At 37.6% G+C, this 20,589-nt stretch overlaps 1 protein-coding gene and 1 pseudogene across 3 annotated transcripts in view; one reads left to right on the top strand and one right to left on the bottom strand.

Moving 5' to 3' along the window:
• The first annotated feature begins 14,585 nt into the window (after positions 1-14,585).
• LOC136864088 (mitochondrial pyruvate carrier 2 pseudogene) lies at positions 14,586-15,056 on the top strand (annotated as a pseudogene).
• A 187-nt stretch (positions 15,057-15,243) lies between these two features.
• LOC136882279 (fatty-acid amide hydrolase 2) overlaps positions 15,244-20,589 on the bottom strand; it is a 215,225-nt gene continuing 209,879 nt past the window's right edge. For 2 of the 3 annotated variants that reach the window (XM_067154855.2, XM_067154846.2), the window contains exon 11: positions 15,244-16,187. In XM_067154855.2, coding sequence (XP_067010956.2) covers positions 16,092-16,187 — 96 coding nt within the window. In that variant the 3' untranslated portion in view covers positions 15,244-16,091. The remainder of the gene's footprint in view (positions 16,188-20,589) is intronic. The other variant, XM_067154837.2, reaches the window with a different exon arrangement.

Raw genomic sequence — 20,589 nt, 5'->3', positions numbered from 1 at the left:
ACCGCACAGTCTAGAGTCGTAATGTCTGGGAAGGAACTCAGTGCTTTGAGCAAGAAAGGCAGAGAACAGAAATTGACAAGTGCAATGCAAGAAAACAATGTAAGCTCATGAAGAAAAACGAAACTACACAAGCAGTACCTAACAGAACAAATGTATGTAAAAAATGATGAAAAATCTGCGTTCTAGGATTGGCCTCTACAGTCACTTAAGATCTCACAAAAACTAAGTTCTTCAGGAAGACAATAATACTCGTCTATGAAGGACAGACCATCAGTCATCTCTGCAAAAGGCTGTTAGTGTTTCGTGCCGACAAATACAAATCATAGCATGATAACGTTCACAGCTCTTACCACAACATTCACATACACAGTCCCTGTCTGGTTGATGGAATTTTTTAGTTTTACACAACTTATAATGAAACCCATGTATTGCAAAAATGTATAACCAAGTGTCTGAGCTCATATCCCCCTCCTTGCCAGTCTTTGTAAATCATTACGTCCATCGAGTAACATTCGCTCCATATTTCTCTCTTCTTTGCTCTTAATTTCTCTATGAACTGCAGATATGTTGGTGTAGTTGGTAGTGGTAGGTGATAACGGAGATCCTCTATGTAGAATGGTTCACGGGTTAACTTATACACAAGCCTCGAAGGCGTATACTTCCAGTCACATAGTACTTTTTTTCCATAAAAATAGCTTTCACTTTTTCTAGTTGCTCGAACTGCTTCATTTTTAGATGTGACCATACAATTTCTAAACCGTAGGTGATCACGGGTGAGACTTTGAGGTCAAATAGTTTCAGGGCTGTTTTGATAGACAACTTATTCAAATTCTGTATGTCGTTGATGGCTCTGATTGCTGCATTTGTCCTGTTGTTGATGTGGGTAGAGAAAACATTACCTCTAGTTTGTATTGTGACTCCCAAATACTTGAAGTTCGAAACATTCTTTAGAGGCCCCCCTGTATATGAAACTCTGATGCTTTACCTCCTTTCCTAAATGTCATCGATACTGTCTTTTCCTCATTTAATTGAAGTTTATTCTCTTCTGTCCACTTCACCAATGCGTCAAGTGTCTCTTGCAGTTTCTCACTGGACCTCGAGGCAATCACAATATCGTCTGCATACATACAAGGGTCGAGTCATAAGTCATGGCAACTATTTTTTTTTTCTCGCGCACAGGAGACAACATGAAAAATCTAAGATAGCATTTAGAAATATAGGGCATGTACTTCTGCATAGTGCCTGAAGACAAATTCTGACTTCAGGATTTCTCGTATGAAAGTGACAGAACACAGGCCATTGGTAAACATTGTTTTATTATGGTATAGACAGCAAATACACAAGACTACATGCAAAAGACAGGTCTCCACTGGTTACAGACCTTCAAAATAATTACCCAAGGTTTCCACTGTGTGTTGCCAGCGATGGAGCAGGCACTGAATACCATTCGCTGCATGTGTATCGGTAACGCGTGACACCTCTCTCCGAAATGCTGTTACAATGTCCTCTTTGTTAGCAAACAATTGTCCACGTAATGGCTTTGGGGATCCACTTTGGGGATTAGATCATAGTCACATGGACAAAGATCAGGCGAATAAGCTGGGTGTGGAAGAACCTCCCATCCCCACTGTTGTAAGTGACGCTGAACGAAGGCTGCTGTGTGAGCTGTCGTGTTATTGTGTAGGTTTATGGATCTGGATATTTGGTTCGCACTGCACGGCGCAATTGGTACAACAAAAAGGAATTGTAATAAACTGCATTGATAGTGTGCCCCTCACGCACTGGATGACACACAAGAACACCTTGAACATCGTATGCCAGGATTACCATAACCTTATTGGGTGACTGATTTTGTCGAACCTTGTGTCTCCGTGGTGACCCCGGACGATGCCATTCACTTGACTGTCTCTTCAGTTCAGGTTCATAAGCACGTGTCCATGTTTCATCAACTGCAATAATGCGATTCAACATGGATTGCCCTTCTTGCTGAAACCTCTCCAGAGTGATGCGACATGTTTAGTAACGAGTCCACTTCTGTACCTCAGTTAAGTGACGTGGCACCCACTTTGCACAAGTTTACACATCTGTAGGTCCTTGTGTAAAATGTGCCGTATTGTTGCCGCTGGTATTGCTGTATGTTCTTGCAATTCCGAGGCCGGCGCCTGTCCTCATGTAAACACTGATCGATTACCATTATCCGTACATCTTTGTCCATGGACACCGGACGGCCTGGGCGAGGCAAATCGGCAGTTGATACTCTACCCCGTTTGAACGTCTCCACCCACCTCGCCACTGTTCTATAGGGCATGGCATGCACACCTGATGTTTCCCGCAGCTCTGCATGGCATTGGCGTGCATTTCTGCTGCGGAGAACTGCTATTTTAATATACGATTGTTGCTCCTGCTTGTTGACTTCCATTTTGTGACGCTCTCACACACTGAACTTGAGGGCATGCTTAGGCCCACACTTTAAATGTTATGTGATATATACTCACATCAATAAACATTCATGGTACTGAAAAGGTGGACCTTTAACATTTTACTGCTATGACTCAACCTACGTATATATGCTTGTTTTTTCAGAGATTATTTCTATAATATCAGCCGTAGCAATTATAAATAGTAATAGGCTTAGTGAATCCCCTTGTAGTGCACCTGTGGTTTGTTGAATTGGGTTGGACTTCGTGATTCCGTCACTAATTTCTATGCAGTTTGAGACCAGTACGTTCTGAATTAGTCGTTTAAGACTTACTGTATATTCCTTCTCATTAATCTGTCTAGTTTCTCCATTATAATTTTTCGGTTAATAAGAGTTAAAAGCTTTCGAGAAGTCAATGAAGATGGTATATAGCTTGCCTCCTGCTGTAGTAGTACCTTCTTCAATATTATCCAGTAGACACTTGATGGCCTGTATCATGTTTCTCCCTCTTCTAAAACCAAATTGTTCCTCTGGTAATTTGGGATCCACTTCGCTAGTCAGACGTTGACATAAAAGTTTTGTTAGGATCTCTAGCAGCGTGCATTCAAGGGTGACGCCTCAAAACCACATAACAAAAGATAAAACCAAACCCACTGCATTTTCCACATTTACTTTCTCTCAAACGCTTATAAAATCACCAACATTCTTAAAAAACACAACATGAAAATATCTTTTAGAACCAATAACAGAAATCTTGATTTATTACACAACTCTAATTCAATTAATAAATCTAATGTTTTTTCTAAATCTGGAGTATACAGATTCCAATGCAATAACTGTAGCTCTTCATTCATTGGACAGACAGGACGTAATTTTAATATCAGATACTCTGAACACATCAACTCCATAAAATACAACAGATTCTCCACAATAGGACAACATGTACAAGACTCTAATCAGAATTTTACCAGTATTGATAAAGACACAAAAAATATTTAAAATTATTAACAAAGGCCCCCTTCTAAACACTACTGAAAATTGTTTTATTCACCTTGACCACTACTTCAACCCCAATTTCCATTTAAATGACATTTCTGAAAAACCTAATAATTTATTCGATTTCCTTATCCGCTTTTTTAAAAATGCTAAATTTATAAACCCAAATTCAATATTCAGGCCTTATATAGTTCCCACTGACATTTTCTACTTCCTGTAACCCATCCGCCTGATCCACTTTAAACTACTACACCTCCTCATTTATTTCCCTATTTTTCCTATATATTAATCACTGTTTTTCTACTTCAACGTTTCCTTTCCTTTTTACCTTCCTTCTTTTTTCCCTTTCCTAATTGAACTATATTTTCTAACATCTCTAATAATTTAGACCACTCTAACTTTCAAATTTATACATTATGCTATTCTAAGATTGACCTCTACTCTTATCTTCAAGATATAACACGCTGTCATTAAGCTCCTCAACTGTTCCAATTTTGTGCTTTTTAATATTTTTTTTTTGTCTACGTCATATGTTTCAATAACTTCAAGAATCTAACATACGAGTTTCTTTAACTTGGATATATTTCTTTCGACAAATAATATACAATTATATTGTACTATTTCACTCATATCAGCATTTAAAGGCTTGATTCTTGAACTTTTTAAATTATTTCATCGGGTTTCCACAGACCTTTGGAAGCACAGTGCCGACTGGCACATATATCTTGCTACTCTTCAAGAACTTCCTCCGTAATACATTTACGTATTTCATCTACGACTTCTTCATGATTTTTGGAACTATCGGCACGCAGTGCTGGTCCCTAAAATTATACAGTGCCTCATGAACTGCAACTGAAAAATACGTATTTGATCCTAGACTTCTTCATAACATTGAAATTTCAACACACAGTGCTCACTAAAGTGTTATAGCACTTCGTAAACAGCATCTGACGGAATTATTTAAACTTCACATTTTGTTTACCTGTGCATTGTCTTTTATACTTATTTGTGATCGGCTGATGATGGCCAAGAATAATGGTCGAAATCGGTACCAATTATAATTATTATTATTATTTTTTGCTAGTTGCTTTACGTCGCACTGGCACAGATAGGTCTTATGGCGACGATGGAACAGCAAAGGGCTAGGAGTGGGAAGGAAGCGGCCGTGGCCTTAATTAAGGTACAGCCCCAGCATTTGCCTGGTGTGAAAATGGGAAACCACGGAAAACCATTTTCAGGGCTGCCGATAGTGGGGTTCGAACCTACTATCTCCCGAATACTGGATACTGGCCGCACTTAAGCGACTGCAGCTATCGAGCTCGGTCAATTATAATTAAGTAGGAATGTAAAACTTCCATTTCTTATTTTAATAGTATTGAAATTTGAACCATCATATATCTTCTTTCAACTTAATAGTGGCCTCTATAAGCGTTTGGATCTTCAGTACTTCCCTTTCCTTTATATATCATGTTGACTGTTGACTTTCTCCAGTTGTTTGGAATCATTCCTTGCTTAAGGCATTGGTTCAAGACATATGTTATTGCTTCTTTTAATACCAGGAAAGCAATTTTAATGTGTTCATTGTAGATATTATCAGGACAGCAAGCTTTACTATTCTTGGAGCTGTTTATAGCATCCTCTACTTCCTTGAATGTAAACAGTTCTGTGTCTAGGTCTTCTTCTCCTGTGGGTGTATGAACTGGAATACTGCATGGGCGTGTGTCTATTTTACTTAATGCATAGCCCAAATGATTCTCCCAAACCTCAATAGGAATATTTAGCGGATATTTTGGGCGCCTTGGGTTAAGAGCTTTATACAGGCATTGCTCTGCTTTTTCTATCAACCTTTGTTCTTCCTGTTCCTGAAATAACCTTTTCTCCTGCTTTATGTCTTATAGGTCCGCCTCTTGTTGGTGTAATCTTGTAGTAGATTGGTGCTTGGGGCTTTAAGGGCTGCGTGCAGCGCTTTCAGTGCAGTCTTTCTTGCCAAGTAGCAATTTCCCTTAAACCAAGGCTTTGCTTTTCTTTTAAATGGAGGCTCTGAAATTCCTGCACCTTGTAATGAATCTTCTAGCTTGTTGGCCGCTTCCTCCAGGTTGCCTTCCACAACCATCTTCACAATTGCCTGGTTGTCTGTCCCACCTACATCGTGTTGCAGAAATTTTCTCGATATCCTATGAGTTTCAAGCTCCTTCTGGTCATAATCACCTTTAATCAGAAGCATGCTTTCTACCATGTGATGTTTCCTTAATGGGTTTAGGATAATTTTCTGTCCCATTGGTTTTAGTTTACCACCCAGGTTTGTAAAGATCAGGTCTATGGTGTTTATATATAATTTTCCTTCGCTTCTATTAACCATGGATAATCCTTCCTCTTCCAAGTGACTTCTCTTGATTTTTGCGAAGGAACATCCACTCTGCAGTTGAAGTCACTTGCAAGGAGAACGCCATCATTTCTGTTTGCTGAGTTCAAGGCTATGACTATTTCATCTATAATTTGGAGAGAGATGAAGTCCGGTTGGAAGTATGCACAAATGAAAACACACAGTTTAGTTTTTATTACTAAGACATTACTTGTTTGATGCATAACTTTAAGGGGCATGAATTTCAATGTGAGGAGGCACGTGATTCCTCCTTTTGGTCTTCCTGTCAGTCCTTGTTCTGCTAGTACGTTAACTGAATAGTGCTTGCTTGCTACCCACTCTGAGGTCAGGAAGGTTTCTAACATTATCACTGCATCATAGCGATCAAAAATATCCTCTGGTCCTAAGTTGACTACATTTAACAGGCCTTCAACGTTCCATAGCAATAGCTTCACTTCTGAGTCTTTCATTTGCCATGAAGTTTTACTCTCTATTTGAGCTGAAACGAAAGGGCCGAAAAATTACATCCATTGGCCAGAAAGCTGGCTTGTACACTTCATCTTTGCTTTCTAGAGGAATTCCGACTTTGAAAGCTTTATTTTCTAGTTTGGTTCTGAGTTGTTCACATTTTACTCCGTCTTTGAATCCCTTGTCCACCAAGTAGTCAATTACATCATTTGGAGTTATATCCTGGTGTACTCGGTCTATATAAATTCAAGCCATCCTGTTAGCAGCCCTTAGTTTTAACTTGCCTTCGGATGTTGTTGCTGTCTCTCGTTGCGTTCTCTGTTTCATTTGAATCTGGTATTTGCAATTTTTTCAGATTCCCTCCCATCGTTCCTCCACGGGTAGTGTTGCTCTCCTTTCGCATTATAAATTCTTGTGGACCTGCATCTGCATAGCCGTCCGTACTTTTCCTTTCCCATCTACTGATGACTCCCTTCTGATCTGCGTTAGTGTTCTGTCTGGGTGTTGGGCTAAGTTGTCTCGTTATCTGAGAGACAATCCTATTTCTGCCTTTGCTTACATCATGTTTAAAACTACTATTATCTTCACCAAACATCTGATTAACTTCATCCATCATCTGCACTCCATCTTGATTTGCACTTTTCCATGTCTTATCATGATCGCTTTTCCCTTTCTTTTAATTTTTAATAATCTTAATAGCTATAGCGGATGTGTTTATAATTATCTGGTCAGCTGGAGAGGCCTCATTTGATCGTTTTGCATTATTCACGTTGTTTCTGCAATCTTGCTGGAGGTGCACTGCTTCGTCCTCTGGCCTGGTCTCCTTTCACTTATGTTTTTCCTATATCTACATCTACATCTTTTCTGCAGTTTCTTGGGGGGTTGATCTCTACGAATATCAATTTCATATATTGTTTCATATCTTCCATATCTTTCATCATTCTGATCAGAGTGCTCTTGTAATTTCCCAAGCTTTTCATCTTTGCTTTACATTCATCATATAGCCATGTCAGTTTGCAGTTGGTTCATTTTAAAGTGTCAAATTCCTCCTGCGTTAAACCAGCACATTTCTTACGATGCCATGTTTTGCATCCATCGCATTCCACTGAATAACCATCACTATCAAAATTGTTCTTGCAGGTTCTGCAAACACTCTTTAGCTCACTCTGTGTAGCTATTTCTGGCATGTTGAAAACTATGTAAGTGACAGTGACTACGATGCAGTCTGTTTACTCTTTGTATATCATGCAGTTATTAAACCCCTTCTCCTACAACACAAAAATTCATCGGATTCCAGTTCAAAAGGACTATCCTACCTTGATTTAATAAGATGTCTCAATATTAGGCATCCAATAAGCAATAAACTCCGTACCACTTTGTCTATGGTGTTTATATATGATTTTTAGCCAAATTTTCAACATTTTGAAGATATTACTGTGTTTGGACATCAATGTCTTTAAAATTAATGGATATTCCAATTTTAGTATAGTCATTCATATTGTTAAATGATCAATGTGTTCACAAATTCCTATGTTTATGTATTTTACTACTTAATTTTAGAATTATAATTAAGCACAAATTTATCAAAGGAAATTAACAATGACAGGTCTTAACCTTGAGATGATTACATAGGCTGAAGATGGTTGAAATCAAGCGAAACATGTCCCTATAAAATAGTGTTGTAGCATTATGAATTTCTAACAACATAAAATCAATTGTATTGAAAAGGTGGAATGAAAAATCACAATACTGTAAGCACATTATAGCAAATTTCAATACAGGTCTAAACATGAGATTAGTTACATGTAATGTGATAGCTAACCAGGCAAAAACTAAGACAAATAATTATATTAACCTCAAGGTTAAAGTCAGTAAGATTGCTAAAGATATATGGTTTTTGACAGAATGTTTAAAGTGCAGTATAATACCTAAGTTTTTAAGGTCTAGCCAAAGAAAGAACATATCAAGTTCAAAATCTCTTGACACCCAAAACAGAGTAAACAAAATATGGCTAAAAAATGAAATAAAGTTGTTATATAGAAAGAAATCGTTATGGTACTAAACTTGCAACTTTACAAGGTACACTTAAGTACGCCCCAATCTACATCCCCATTAGAATGGAGTTCAATTCAACAGTATACCACCGGGCGAGATGGCCGTGCGTGTAGAGGCGCGCGGCTGTGAGCTTGCATCCAGGAGATAGTAGGTTCGTATCCCACTATCGGCAGCCCTGAAGATGGTTTTCCGTGGTTTCCCATTTTCACACCAGGCAAATGCTGGGGCTGTACCTTAATTAAGGCCACGGCCGCTTCCTTCCAACTCCTAGGCCTTTCCTATCCCATCGTCGCCATAAGACCTATCTGTGTCGGTGCGACGTAAAGCCCCTAGCAAAAAAAAAAAAAAAACAAAAAAAAACCAAAAAAACAAAAAAAAACAATAAAACAGTATACCAACAAAAAACTTTCCAACATCTTAGACAGAAAGCAAAAAACTCTGAAAAACAAATTAGAACACCTAAAAGAAGCTAAAAAAAAAGTCAACAACACAAATAAATAGAGAAAAAGATCCAATTTCTTTAATGAAAAAACATCCCCGCGACAATCAATTTATCAGACACCAACTTTTCTGACAGTGAAATGAACATACTTAATAAAGGAGCTAAATTCAATTGGTCCAATCCACAAAAAACGGAAGATTTAACAACCACAATAGCAGAATCAGAAGTAAATATAGGGAAATTGCCGGCAGAAATACAAAACGATATTAAATTCGAAGTAAAAAAGAAACTCCCAAGTTTAGTAAAAGAAATGAAAACCAACTCCAACCAGACCCTCCGAAAACAAATAAGGGAATTAAAAACAAAAATAAGGGATAACAACGTTATTGTAACCAAGGCAGATAAAGGCAAAACAATAGTCCTAGTAAAAAAAAACTGACTACATTAAAAAAACCAAAGAGTTCTTTTCTAATGAATCTTACACTATAGTGAATAAAGACCTGGTCGCTAGAATTCAACGAAATGTATAAACAATCCTTAAAAATTCAACTTCTTTATTTAATGAGCAAGAACAACAAAAAATGATTAACATGAACCCGACAATACTTAAGGCAAAGGTACTACCCAAGATACACAAAAACAACACACCCATTCGACCAATTACAAACAGCAGGAATAGCCCAACATATAAAATGTCAAAATTTATACATCAGTTTCTTAAAAAACATTATAAGTTCTATAATACTTCCTCAATTAAAAATTCAATTGAATTCTGCAAAAAAACTAAAGAATTTCAACTTACAACCCCGCCATAGGATGAGCTTGTTTGACATTACTAATATGTATTCAAACATCCATATTAATGAAACAGTGGAAATTATTAATTCAAACCTCTCCAAACATAGCAACCTAAGTAAGCTCGAAACAGATGAATTCATTAAACTACTTAAATTCATATTAAATAATAACTATATCACTTTTAACAACAAAATTTACCACCAGTTCAGTTTAGCTATGGGTGACCCCAGCTCAGGGATATTAGCAGATATTTATATGGACAGCATGGAACATAGAACAATTAAACCTAATATGGAAGGACTCCTGCCTTTGGCTAAGATTTGTAGATGACACGTTCGTAATAATAGATAACCGGGAAAATAACAGCGGAAAAAACTTAGATTTTTTAAATAATATTGACAGATACATAAAATTTACTAAAGAAGACAAAAAAGACAATTCATTGAATTTCCTGGACGTTACCGTAACACGCTTAAATTCTAAATTTGATTTTCAAATATTCAGAAAGCCGACACACACTTCAATAACAATAAGAAATGATTCACTCCACCCAAAATCCCACAAACAAGCAACCTTTTTTAGTATGGTCTACAGAGCTCACAAAATACCCTTATCACCCGCGAATTTAATGAAGGAACTAAATTTTATAAAAGAACTAGCACTAGTCAATGGATACAAAATAGAGATGGTAAATCGAATCATCAATAAAGTAAAACTCAAATTAGCCACAAATCTCGCACAGGAAAAGACTAAAAAAATCAAAATATGCAACTTTTACTTACACCAGTCCAACAATTCATCAAATAGCAAACCCACTGAAAAAACGGGATATACAAAAGCCTTCAAAACACACTCAACATTAAAAACTTCATATCTGGTCCGTATTGAAAGGAGATAACATACAATAGGAAAGTTGATTGATCCACCTGTTTTAATACATAATATGTTGAAAAAAGGTGGATCAAATCAATCAAGGAAATTTGATTGATCCACCTTTCTTCAGTACATAATATGTTGAAATAAAGGTGGATCAATCAAATTTCCTTCTACTGTATGTTCAAAACGCACAACATCAATAAAAATTTAGGCTTTAATCATATCATAGTAAACTCTAACAATAACAAATATCAAGGTTCTGGAATATACAGACTATCATGCATACAGTGTAATTTTTCATGTGTTCGCCAAACTGGCCACAGCTTTCTTATCAGATACATGAAACACTTTAACGCTTTAAAGCATAATAAATATTCCGCAATGAGTAACCATATGAAAGAAACCGGCCATCAATACACCACAATAGACAAAGACCTCACAATAATAAACAGGATTGTAAAAGGGAAGCTAATGACGGAGTTTGAAAATATATATATTTATTGGAGCAATATTTTAATAAGGAAAAAAAACCTGAATGATGCGGTCGATATAAAAAGTCCATTAATAGAGCAATTGCCAATATTACTACAAATTTTCAAATCAGATAATAGTAGATTCTTTAAGACATTTAATCTGAAAAACTACCACCACAAAAATAGACACAATTACTACTTTGATAACGCATAAAGATTCCCCTCCACACAACACGCCAAGGTCCAACGCCCCGCCTACTGTTTCCTCCTCTACCCCCACCTCGACAACAAATAAAGACTCCTCACCACATGATACGCCAATGTCTAACGCCCCGCCTAATATTTCTTCCCCTAAGTCCCCTACCCGCCCTTCACAACAGCTTTTCCATATGTATAACACAAGGAGTAGAACCACGACAGATAACAGTCACCGTAATGTAACAAATACCATGAGGTTTTGTAGTAGCAGTCAAAGGGGTAAGTGAAACATACCCTTAGATCACTGTAAAAGCACAACACACAACATTATTCACGTTCATTTTCCTTTGTTACAGATGTACCATCATTCAAATATTGCAAAATAAGAAACAAATCAACACCTTAAGATTTTGGATTGACGTACCTTTCGACTAAACTCTCATAATAACAAACTACTCATCATCATCATCATCCTAAACCATCTCCAGTTTCCCGGGTGTGGTATATGAGCCTCCTCCCTCTCATCCTGTCCTTGTACCATTCTTCCTCCACCAACTTGTCCCAATCATGACCTCTCAGCAGTACATCGCTCTTAACTAAATCTATCCATTTCCTTCGTGGCCTTCCCACGGGTCGCCTTCCTTCTACCTTTCTGTCAAATTCCTTCCTTGCAGTTCTGTTTACTGGCATCCTCTTCATGTGACCAAACCACTTCAGTCTTGATATCTGAATCTTATTGAGGAGAGAATCATCTATTCCTACTTCTTCTCTAATTTTCTCATTCCTAATCTTGTCTTTCCTGGTTTTCTGGATCATAGTGCATAGGAATTTCATTTCAGCTGCCTGAAGTTTGGAATTATCTCTATTGGTCAGTGTTGTGGTTTTGAGACTGTATGTAAGAATTGGTGTATAATAGGACTTGTACAATGTCATTTTTGTTTCCATGGGTATTTGCTCATCCCACAGCAGGTGTCTTACCTGTTGGTAAAACTGTGTTGCCTTATTGATTCGACTGTTCACCTCACGTTTTGCTAAGTTGTCATTTGATATAACGCTACCCAAGTATTTGAAAACTGGAACGCTGTCCAGTTGAGCTTCTTTTAACATGACTATTGGTTCTGTTCCTTCCCCATACACTTTCATCACCACCATCTTGGTCTTGCTGATGTTTAAACCATATTTCTTAAACTCCTCATTCCAGCTTAGTATTCTCTCTCCCAATTCCTCTTCTGAGTCACTCTAGATCACAACATCATCTGCAAATGTGAAGGCTTTGATATCTCCATGTTCTTTCCTTTTAATAGATTTCATTACTACATCCATTACAATAATAAATAGAAGTGGTGACAATGAGCTGACCTGATGCACTCCTCTCTTTGTTTCAAACCAGTCCGACAAACCACATCCTACTTGAATACAGCTTCTGTTCCCACTATAAAACATTTTCACTTTGTCTATGAGGCTGTCTCGCACTTGAAGTTCTTTCATGCATTGGCAAATTCTTTCCCTTGGTACACTATCGTATGCTTTCTCAATGTCCAAAAATATTAGAAATAAAGGCTTGTTCTTCTCCCAGTATTTTTCCATTAGCATCCTAATTGCAAATATAAGGTCTGTAGTTGACCTTCCTGGTCTGAAACCATACTGCTCTTCTTCCAAAATTGGTTCAACAATATCTCTGATTCTGGTCTCTATTATTTTTTCCAATATTTTCAGGACATGAGACAGTAGTGTGATACCACGGTAATTAGTACATTTTCGTCGGCTTCCTTTCTTGAACAGAGGTACAATGATGCCCATCTTCCAGTCCTCAGGAATAGTATTTTCCTCCCATATCTTGTTGAGCAGTCTGTAGAGCCATTGAATTCCTGGAATTCCCGCTGCTTTCAGCATATCTGCACTTAGTTCATCTATGCCCACTGCCTTTCCTTTCTTCATGCTCTTGAGCGCATTTACAACCTCAAGCCATGTAATTGGTGGTTCAGTTGTGGTTCCTCGACTTGGCTCTCCTCTATCCGTTGTTATGTTTTCTGTATCTCCATTCAGCAGCTTTTCGAAATAGATCTAGAGTTCTTGTTTAATTTCTCCCTCTTCTTGTGCCAGAGTTCCATCAACACGTTCTATTGCTTTTATGGTCTCTTGATCCCTTTGCTTGTTTTTCACTACTCTGTATAGCAATTTCATATTTCCTCTACTGTTCTCTTCCAGTTTGTCTGAAAACTCATTCCATTTCTTCTCTTTTTCTTCCCTTACAATGTTCTTTACAGCAAGTTTCTTGTTCCTGTATACTGCTTGAAGTCTTTTTATTTCTTGTTCATTTCGTTCTTGTCCCTGTTTTTGTTTTTCCTTGTTCAGTGCCTTCTTTATTTGGTTTCTTTCTTTCACCGCTGTTTTCACTCTATCATTTCACCATGGTGTCTCCTTTTTTCTTCTGATAGTGTAACTCCACATAGGTTTTTGGCTTCTCCCACAAAGGTGTCTTTGAAGGCCTTCCATTCTTCATTAATGCTGGTTACTTCACACTTCGGCAAACTCTGTTGAATCCTTAGTTTGTATTCTTCCTTTATTTGGACTTCTTGCAACTTCCAAGTTTTTTTTTTTGCTAGGGGCTTTACGTCGCACCGACACAGATAGGTCTTATGGCGACGATGGGATAGGAAAGGCCTAGGAGTTGGAAGGAAGCGGCCGTGGCCTTAATTAAGGTACAGCCCCAGCATTTGCCTGGTGTGAAAATGGGAAACCACGGAAAACCATCTTCAGGGCTGCCGATAGTGGGATTCGAACCTACTATCTCCCGGATGCAAGCTCACAGCCGCGCGCCTCTACGCGCACGGCCAACTCGCCCGGTGCTTCCAAGTTTTAACCCTTGTTTTTTTTCATAATAAGTTTCTGCGTTTCATTTGTCTTATGTTTGAAGTCTACTACCAACAATCTGTGGTCACTGTCCATGCTTTCACTAGGGATGACCTTTACATCTGTGATGTACCTGCCACAAACTACTACCAAAGTAAAATCTGATCGTCAAAACAAGACTCGTTTGATGAAACTACCTAATTCAGCATTTTACTGTTCAAAACTAATAAATTACAGTAGCATGGCTCAAAATTAATACCTGAAGCAGAATTCCAACGTATTCAAGATAGTAATCTTCAGAAACCAATAAGTTTTAACAAAAATTATGACTCAAATTTTAACATAAGAAGTCAATTTACAATTGTTTTTAATAAACTAGAACTTTGAGAAAAAAAAAAAAAGCCAAATTTTCAACATTTTGAAGATATTACTGTGTTTTGGACGTCAATATATTTGAAATTAATGGATATTCCAATTTTAGTATAGCCATTCATAATTTTAAACTATCAATGTGTTCACAAATTTGTCAAAGCAAATTAACAATGACAGGTCTTAACCTTCAGAAGATTACATAGGCTGAGGATGCTTGAAATCAAGCAAAACATGTCCCTATAAAATAGTGTTTTAGCATTATGAATTTCTAATAACATAAAATCAATTGTATTGAAAAGGTGGAATAAAAAAACACATTATTGTAAGCATATTTTAACAATAGCATTTGCCGACCGATTTGTGCCTCCAAACCTTCAGTCTTTATGGAGTCATCCTGCAGGGCCGAAAACTATCTTCTTTTCGTCTCCACTTTTTAAATGGGGCTTGGTGATAGCTGGACTAGGTGACACCCAGCACCCTCCTGAGAAACTCAGTATACCGTAATCAGCTGCTCTAAGTGCGACAGGCCTCATCTGGTCCCGCTACTCCCTAGTCATCATCCCCAAACTGGAGTCTTTTTAGTGTCAACCTCTTTGTTGCCCTTACTGGCCTCTACTCACTAGGATGAGCTATCAATTACCAGTACTCCCTGAAGAACGAGGAAGCAGCAGCTCCAGCCGTGGCCAGCTGGTGTGTCCTAGTTCATAGAAGATAGTCAATAGCACAATTACAATGGAGCAGCCCCTCGTGAATTCCAAGATAGTTGTAAATTTACACTTGTTACTTTTACTTGGACATCTACTCTTGATAGTGATACTGCAAATGTACTCGTACTTAAGTGATGATGAATATTTTTGAAATGTTGTATCAAAGTTAGTTACAATCTAAATAACAGTGTTTTAACAATAACTGAAGAAAGTAGACTTACACAGTTAAATATTCTTCTGTATATTTAATGAAATGAATACTAAAAAAAAAGTACAGCTCTGGAGGCCTACTGGTCATTAAAATTTGTTTGATACAAATTTTATATGTACAACACTGTATACAAATGCTTTCACAGAAATGACTTCACCTGAAGAAGTCTGCAATGTTCTTTTGTTTGAAATCAGACATTGTTGATTTTGCAGATGCACCCCTCTATGTAATTAACACGCACTGGTTGGCTGTCAATATCTTGCTGTTTGCTGTTTTGTCGCTACAATAAGCAGCAATGACTCACATTCATATTACGAAAAGCCAAGCACAGTGGGTTATGAGAGGGTCTACTGTATCCCAGAGTTGAAAATATCACACAGCACCAACTGCTAGACAGGCATTATACTTCTTTCTAAACGAGTATCAGTCAAGGTTGATCACAGAATCATACAATGTTACTAAAGGAAGCACCATAACCAGTTTGTTGTCAATACACACACTATACTGTTGTGTTGTTATACATAATACATCCATATTTCAGTTTTACTACAAACAGAAAGAGGCTAAAATCACAAATAAATGTCTGGTAAAGTAAGATTCTAAAGATTAAATACTTGATAGGTTAACACAACCCAAAGTGATAGAAAAGAAAGTGGTGGACTCAAACCCCTTTTGGTTTGTTGTGTACTGAAACATGTCTTACTTATTAAGTGTAGTGATTCACCAACAGCTCTTAATGTTGCTACATTCTATGTAAACAACACAGACATGATATCTGATTTCTGCATGGTGGGACCACTTTCTTTTCTATCCACAGCTGTCTTTAAGGTCAACTACATAACAAAAGATATGTAATACAGCCTAGACCTTAAAAGGAGGAACCCATCCACCAAACGCTTTCTGCAGTTCCTTGGCAACAGCAAAACACAGATGGTCTTTGTACGGAGCAGCAACCACCTGCAAAGAGAAACACAACACAAGGTTACAGCTTCTTTCTTTCTAGTAACTTTCCCATAATGGAAGCCATTTCTTTTCAGTTTTGACTTACAAGGAAACCCTTCCATCTGCTAATCTCTGATCTGATTGAGATTTGGCACAACGACTTCAGTAGGTATGTTTTATTCAGCCATGTCAAAATTAGATGCCCAGTTGTATATTTAGTACCGGTTTTGGGGTGTCAAAGTTTGCTCATTTAAGCACCGCATAGACAGGAGTAGCAGTGGGGCGGCCAGCCGGTTCATGTGTCATGCTCTCACTTCTCTCTCTCTCTCTCTCTCTCTCGCACGCATGCACGCACGCGCGCGCACACAGTGTTCTCATGTTAACTGCCACAGAGGCATGGTTCTGGTTATGTTTAAGGCAGGTTAGGTATATAGTAATTGGCAGTGAAAGCAAGTGTGTTTAACAGCCGGATTTTTGTTCTTTTGTTCACAGATGTACCACCCACCGACCGTTCGTAAGTATCATAATCTGGTCTGATTACAAACATAGATATGCTTGTTTTAAAGAAATTGAGATATGTAGGTTATCATAATTTTGCAACACGTCCAGCTCCTTGGAACAATAGACAGCGGGATCTATTCTCGGCCAGCTCAACAATTTTAGCTCAGGGACTGGATATTTGTAATACAACACACCATATTACCAACCATCACAGAAATATGCAATACATTTTTCCACACTGGGCTAAAGTCAGGAATGGCATCCGTCTGTAAAACTGGGCCAGCGAGAGAGACACACACACACACACACACACACACACGCACGCACGCACGCACGCACGCACGCACGCACGCACGCACGCACACTACTTCCCTAGCCTCGGTAATCACGGGCACTCTGCGGTGAATGGCACCATGTAGTCCTGTGTACATATATAAATAGTATGTAAACACCGACACAATGCCATGTAAGGAAAACAACAATTATTGCCATAGGAAACCTTTTTAAATAGTAGATTAACATCGCATTAACACATCAAAGGTTTTCAGCGATTCAAGGATAGGAAAGTGTTAGAATTGGGAAGGAAGCGGCCGTCGCCTTAATTAAGGCCTGGCGTCCCATTCGCCTCGTGGAGTGGCAGCAATTACCAGGGTTAGGGAAATAATATGTTAGAGAGAGAGAGAGTGAGAGAGAGAGGAACTGGCCGGCCATCCCGCCTGTACCTGCTTCCTGCCACTCATTCCTGTCTATGAGGTGCTTAAATGAGCAAACTTTGACACCCCAAAACAAGTACTAAATATATGACTGGGCATCTAATTTAGATACGGATGAATAAAACATTCCTACTGAAGTCATCGTACCAAATCTCAATAAGATCAGAGATTAGCAGATGGTAGGTTTTCCTTGTTAGTTAATGTCAGTCTGTTGAAACTAATATATCATTAATAAAATTTAGAAAATACCCGAAAAAGAAAACATTTAACAAGAACAATTACATTAAATTACATTGCTTCTTTTTCAGGTATAAACAACTTAATTAAATTCAAGTTATTTCTTTCTTCAAGCGTTTCCTAAATATTATTATTAATCATAAATTAGTTTTGGCAGTCTGAAGAAGCTAACAATTACAGGGGACAGAAGACTCCAATGGCACCATTACTCTAAGATCAAGGACACCAGGACAATCTCCCTCTCTGAATATTGAATTTTCACGACCGCATTGCAATCGAAACAGACTTTCAACCTATTAGGTCATGTTACGTACATTTAGTACGTGTTGAAGAGATGTTAAGTACAGAACAAAAATGGCCAACCAGACACCAGTGGTATCCGAACCCACAACCTCCCGATTTCGCGTTGGTTGCTCTACCAATTGAGCTATGGTGGCCTAGGCCATCTTTGTTCTGTTGGAAAGGATCTAAGCTACAGGTCTGGCACTACTGCCATCACATTGTAGAGGACGCTTAAGTTGCCCGTTGAGGGCCAAGTCAATGAATATTGAATTTTCATGACCGCATTGTAATCGAAACAGACTTTCAACCTATTAGGTTGTGTTACGTACATTTATTACGTGTTGAAGATATGTTAAGTACAGAACAAAAATGGCCAACCAGACACCAGTGGGATCCGAACCCACAACTTCCCGAATTCGCGTTGGTTGCTCTACCAATTGAGCTATGGTAGCCTAGGCCATCTTTGGTCTGTTCTTTTTAACCCCTTAGCGACGGAATACCCGAAAATCCTTCCTTAGTGAACACCTACACCCTAATATAAATGTATCCTCAAAATTTCATTTCTTTATGTCTAGTAGTTTTGGCTCGTCGATGATGAATCAGTCAGTCAGTCATTCAGTCAGTCAGGACAAGTTATTTTATATATATACTAGCAAGATACCCGTGCTTTGCTACGGTATTATAATGAAATTTATAATTGAATGCTTAACGTTTTATATATAATCCGCCGAAATTTGCGATCTAACTCGTTTTCTGAGATTATCCGCCAAAATTCATGATCTGACTCGTTTTGTGAGAGATTACGGCAAAGTTCCTCCCATTTTTCAATCTTTCTTTCCAGTAATCGATTTCGTACTTCCCGGGCTAGGTCCAGGTATTCCACCACCCGGCCAGCTGGGTCCCTAAATCTTTGCCATCTTTTCCTATAACAATTTTAGTATGGATCAAATCCTTGAGGAGATCCGGCGGGGTGTCGTCTTGGGTGCCTTGGCAGTACTGAACCCGCGGTTGGACTGCAATTGTAGTCATTAGCCGGCCAGGACCCGTTTCCGTTTATTGACCTTATTATAGAGGCGAACAACTACATGGTCAATATCATTCATATTGTTTCTTTCAAATGTGTTTAAATTTTTATTTATATGCCAGGAGAATCTACTGTAATTGGACTCTATGTACTCCAAAGGAAAAGATGGTTCTTGAAAACGAACCCAGGAAAGATTAAAAATGATCAGTTTATGAACAGAATAAGTACATTATGAACAGTAAAATCAACTGGTCTCAACTCATTTTTCACCCCACTGCCGTTAAGTTGATTTACCCCCCCCCCCCCCCACGAAAAAAAGAAGGCATGTTTCCTTATGTTTAAAGGAGATTCCAAATACCAATGTTCACGTCTGTTACCTTCAGTTCTGAGATATAAGTATCCCCATAAAAAGAATTCACTTTTTTCACTTCTTTTCACACTCCCCCCCTTAAGTGAATTTCCCATTAAAAATACCTGTCTCTTTATTAGTAAAGGATCTTCTAAATACAAATTATCATGACTCTAACATCTTCAGTTTTTGAGATATGTGTCCACATAAAAGGAATTCAACTCCTTTTCACCCCCGCCCCCAAAATGATTTTGCCCAAAAACGCTTTTTTCTTTGTTTTTAAAGGAGATCCAAATATCAATTTTTACGTCTGTAACAATTTTAGTTTTTATTAGATATAAGTATCCTCATACAATAAAATCAATTAATTATTCAATTTTTCACCTCCTCCCCCCTTCATTGGTTTTTCCGAGAATACGTGTTTGTTTAATTTTAAAGCAGATTACAAATACCAATTTTCACGTCTGCAAAATCTTTCGTTTTTTTTGAGATAATAGTATCCTCATACAAATAATTCATCTAATTTTTCAATTTCCCTTCTCCATTTATTGGATGTACGAAAACAAAAAAAATTCGTATTCCTTTATTTTAAAAGGAAATTCCAAATACCAAATTTCACATCTGTGACATCTTCAGCTTTTGAGATATCAGTATCCTAATTAAAGGAATTCAACCCCATTTTCAGTCACTTTTACCCCTCCACCCAAGTAGTTTTTTAGAAAACAAAAGATACATGTTTCTTTATTTTCAATAGAGATAAAAAATATGATTTTCCACTTCGGTAATATGTTAAGTGGAGTTTCCAAAAACAAATCACCTATGTTTCTTTACCTTTACAGGAAATTCCAAATACCAATTTTTACATCTGTAACATTTAACGTTTCTGAGATATACTGTAGATATAGTCTTTCTAAAAATTCACCCCAATTTGTCACTCCTGTTTAAGCCCCATTAATTAGATTTTCCAAAAACAAAAAAAATACGTGTTTGTTTATTTTCAAAGCAGATCCCAAATACCAATTTTCAGGTCTCTGATATCTTCTGTTTCCGAAATATAAGTATCCTCATTTAAGGCATCCAACCCATTTTTCACCCTCTTTCACCCCTCCTATTGGGATTTTCCGAAAACAAACAAATATGTGTTTCTTTATTTTTAAAGGGAAATCTAAATACCAATTTTTACATCTGTAGATTTTAACAGTTTTGATATATATACTCATTTTAAAAATTCACCCCCTTTTCAAACCCCCATTAATTGGATTTTCCAAAAACAAAAAATATGTGTTTCTTTATTTTTAAAGGAGATCCCAA

This window comes from Anabrus simplex, chromosome 1 (genome assembly GCF_040414725.1).
Source record: "Anabrus simplex isolate iqAnaSimp1 chromosome 1, ASM4041472v1, whole genome shotgun sequence".
NCBI lineage: Eukaryota > Metazoa > Arthropoda > Insecta > Orthoptera > Tettigoniidae > Anabrus > Anabrus simplex.
The sequence above is the reverse complement of the archived record's forward strand: the minus strand, read 5'-3'. Positions and strand labels throughout refer to the sequence as shown.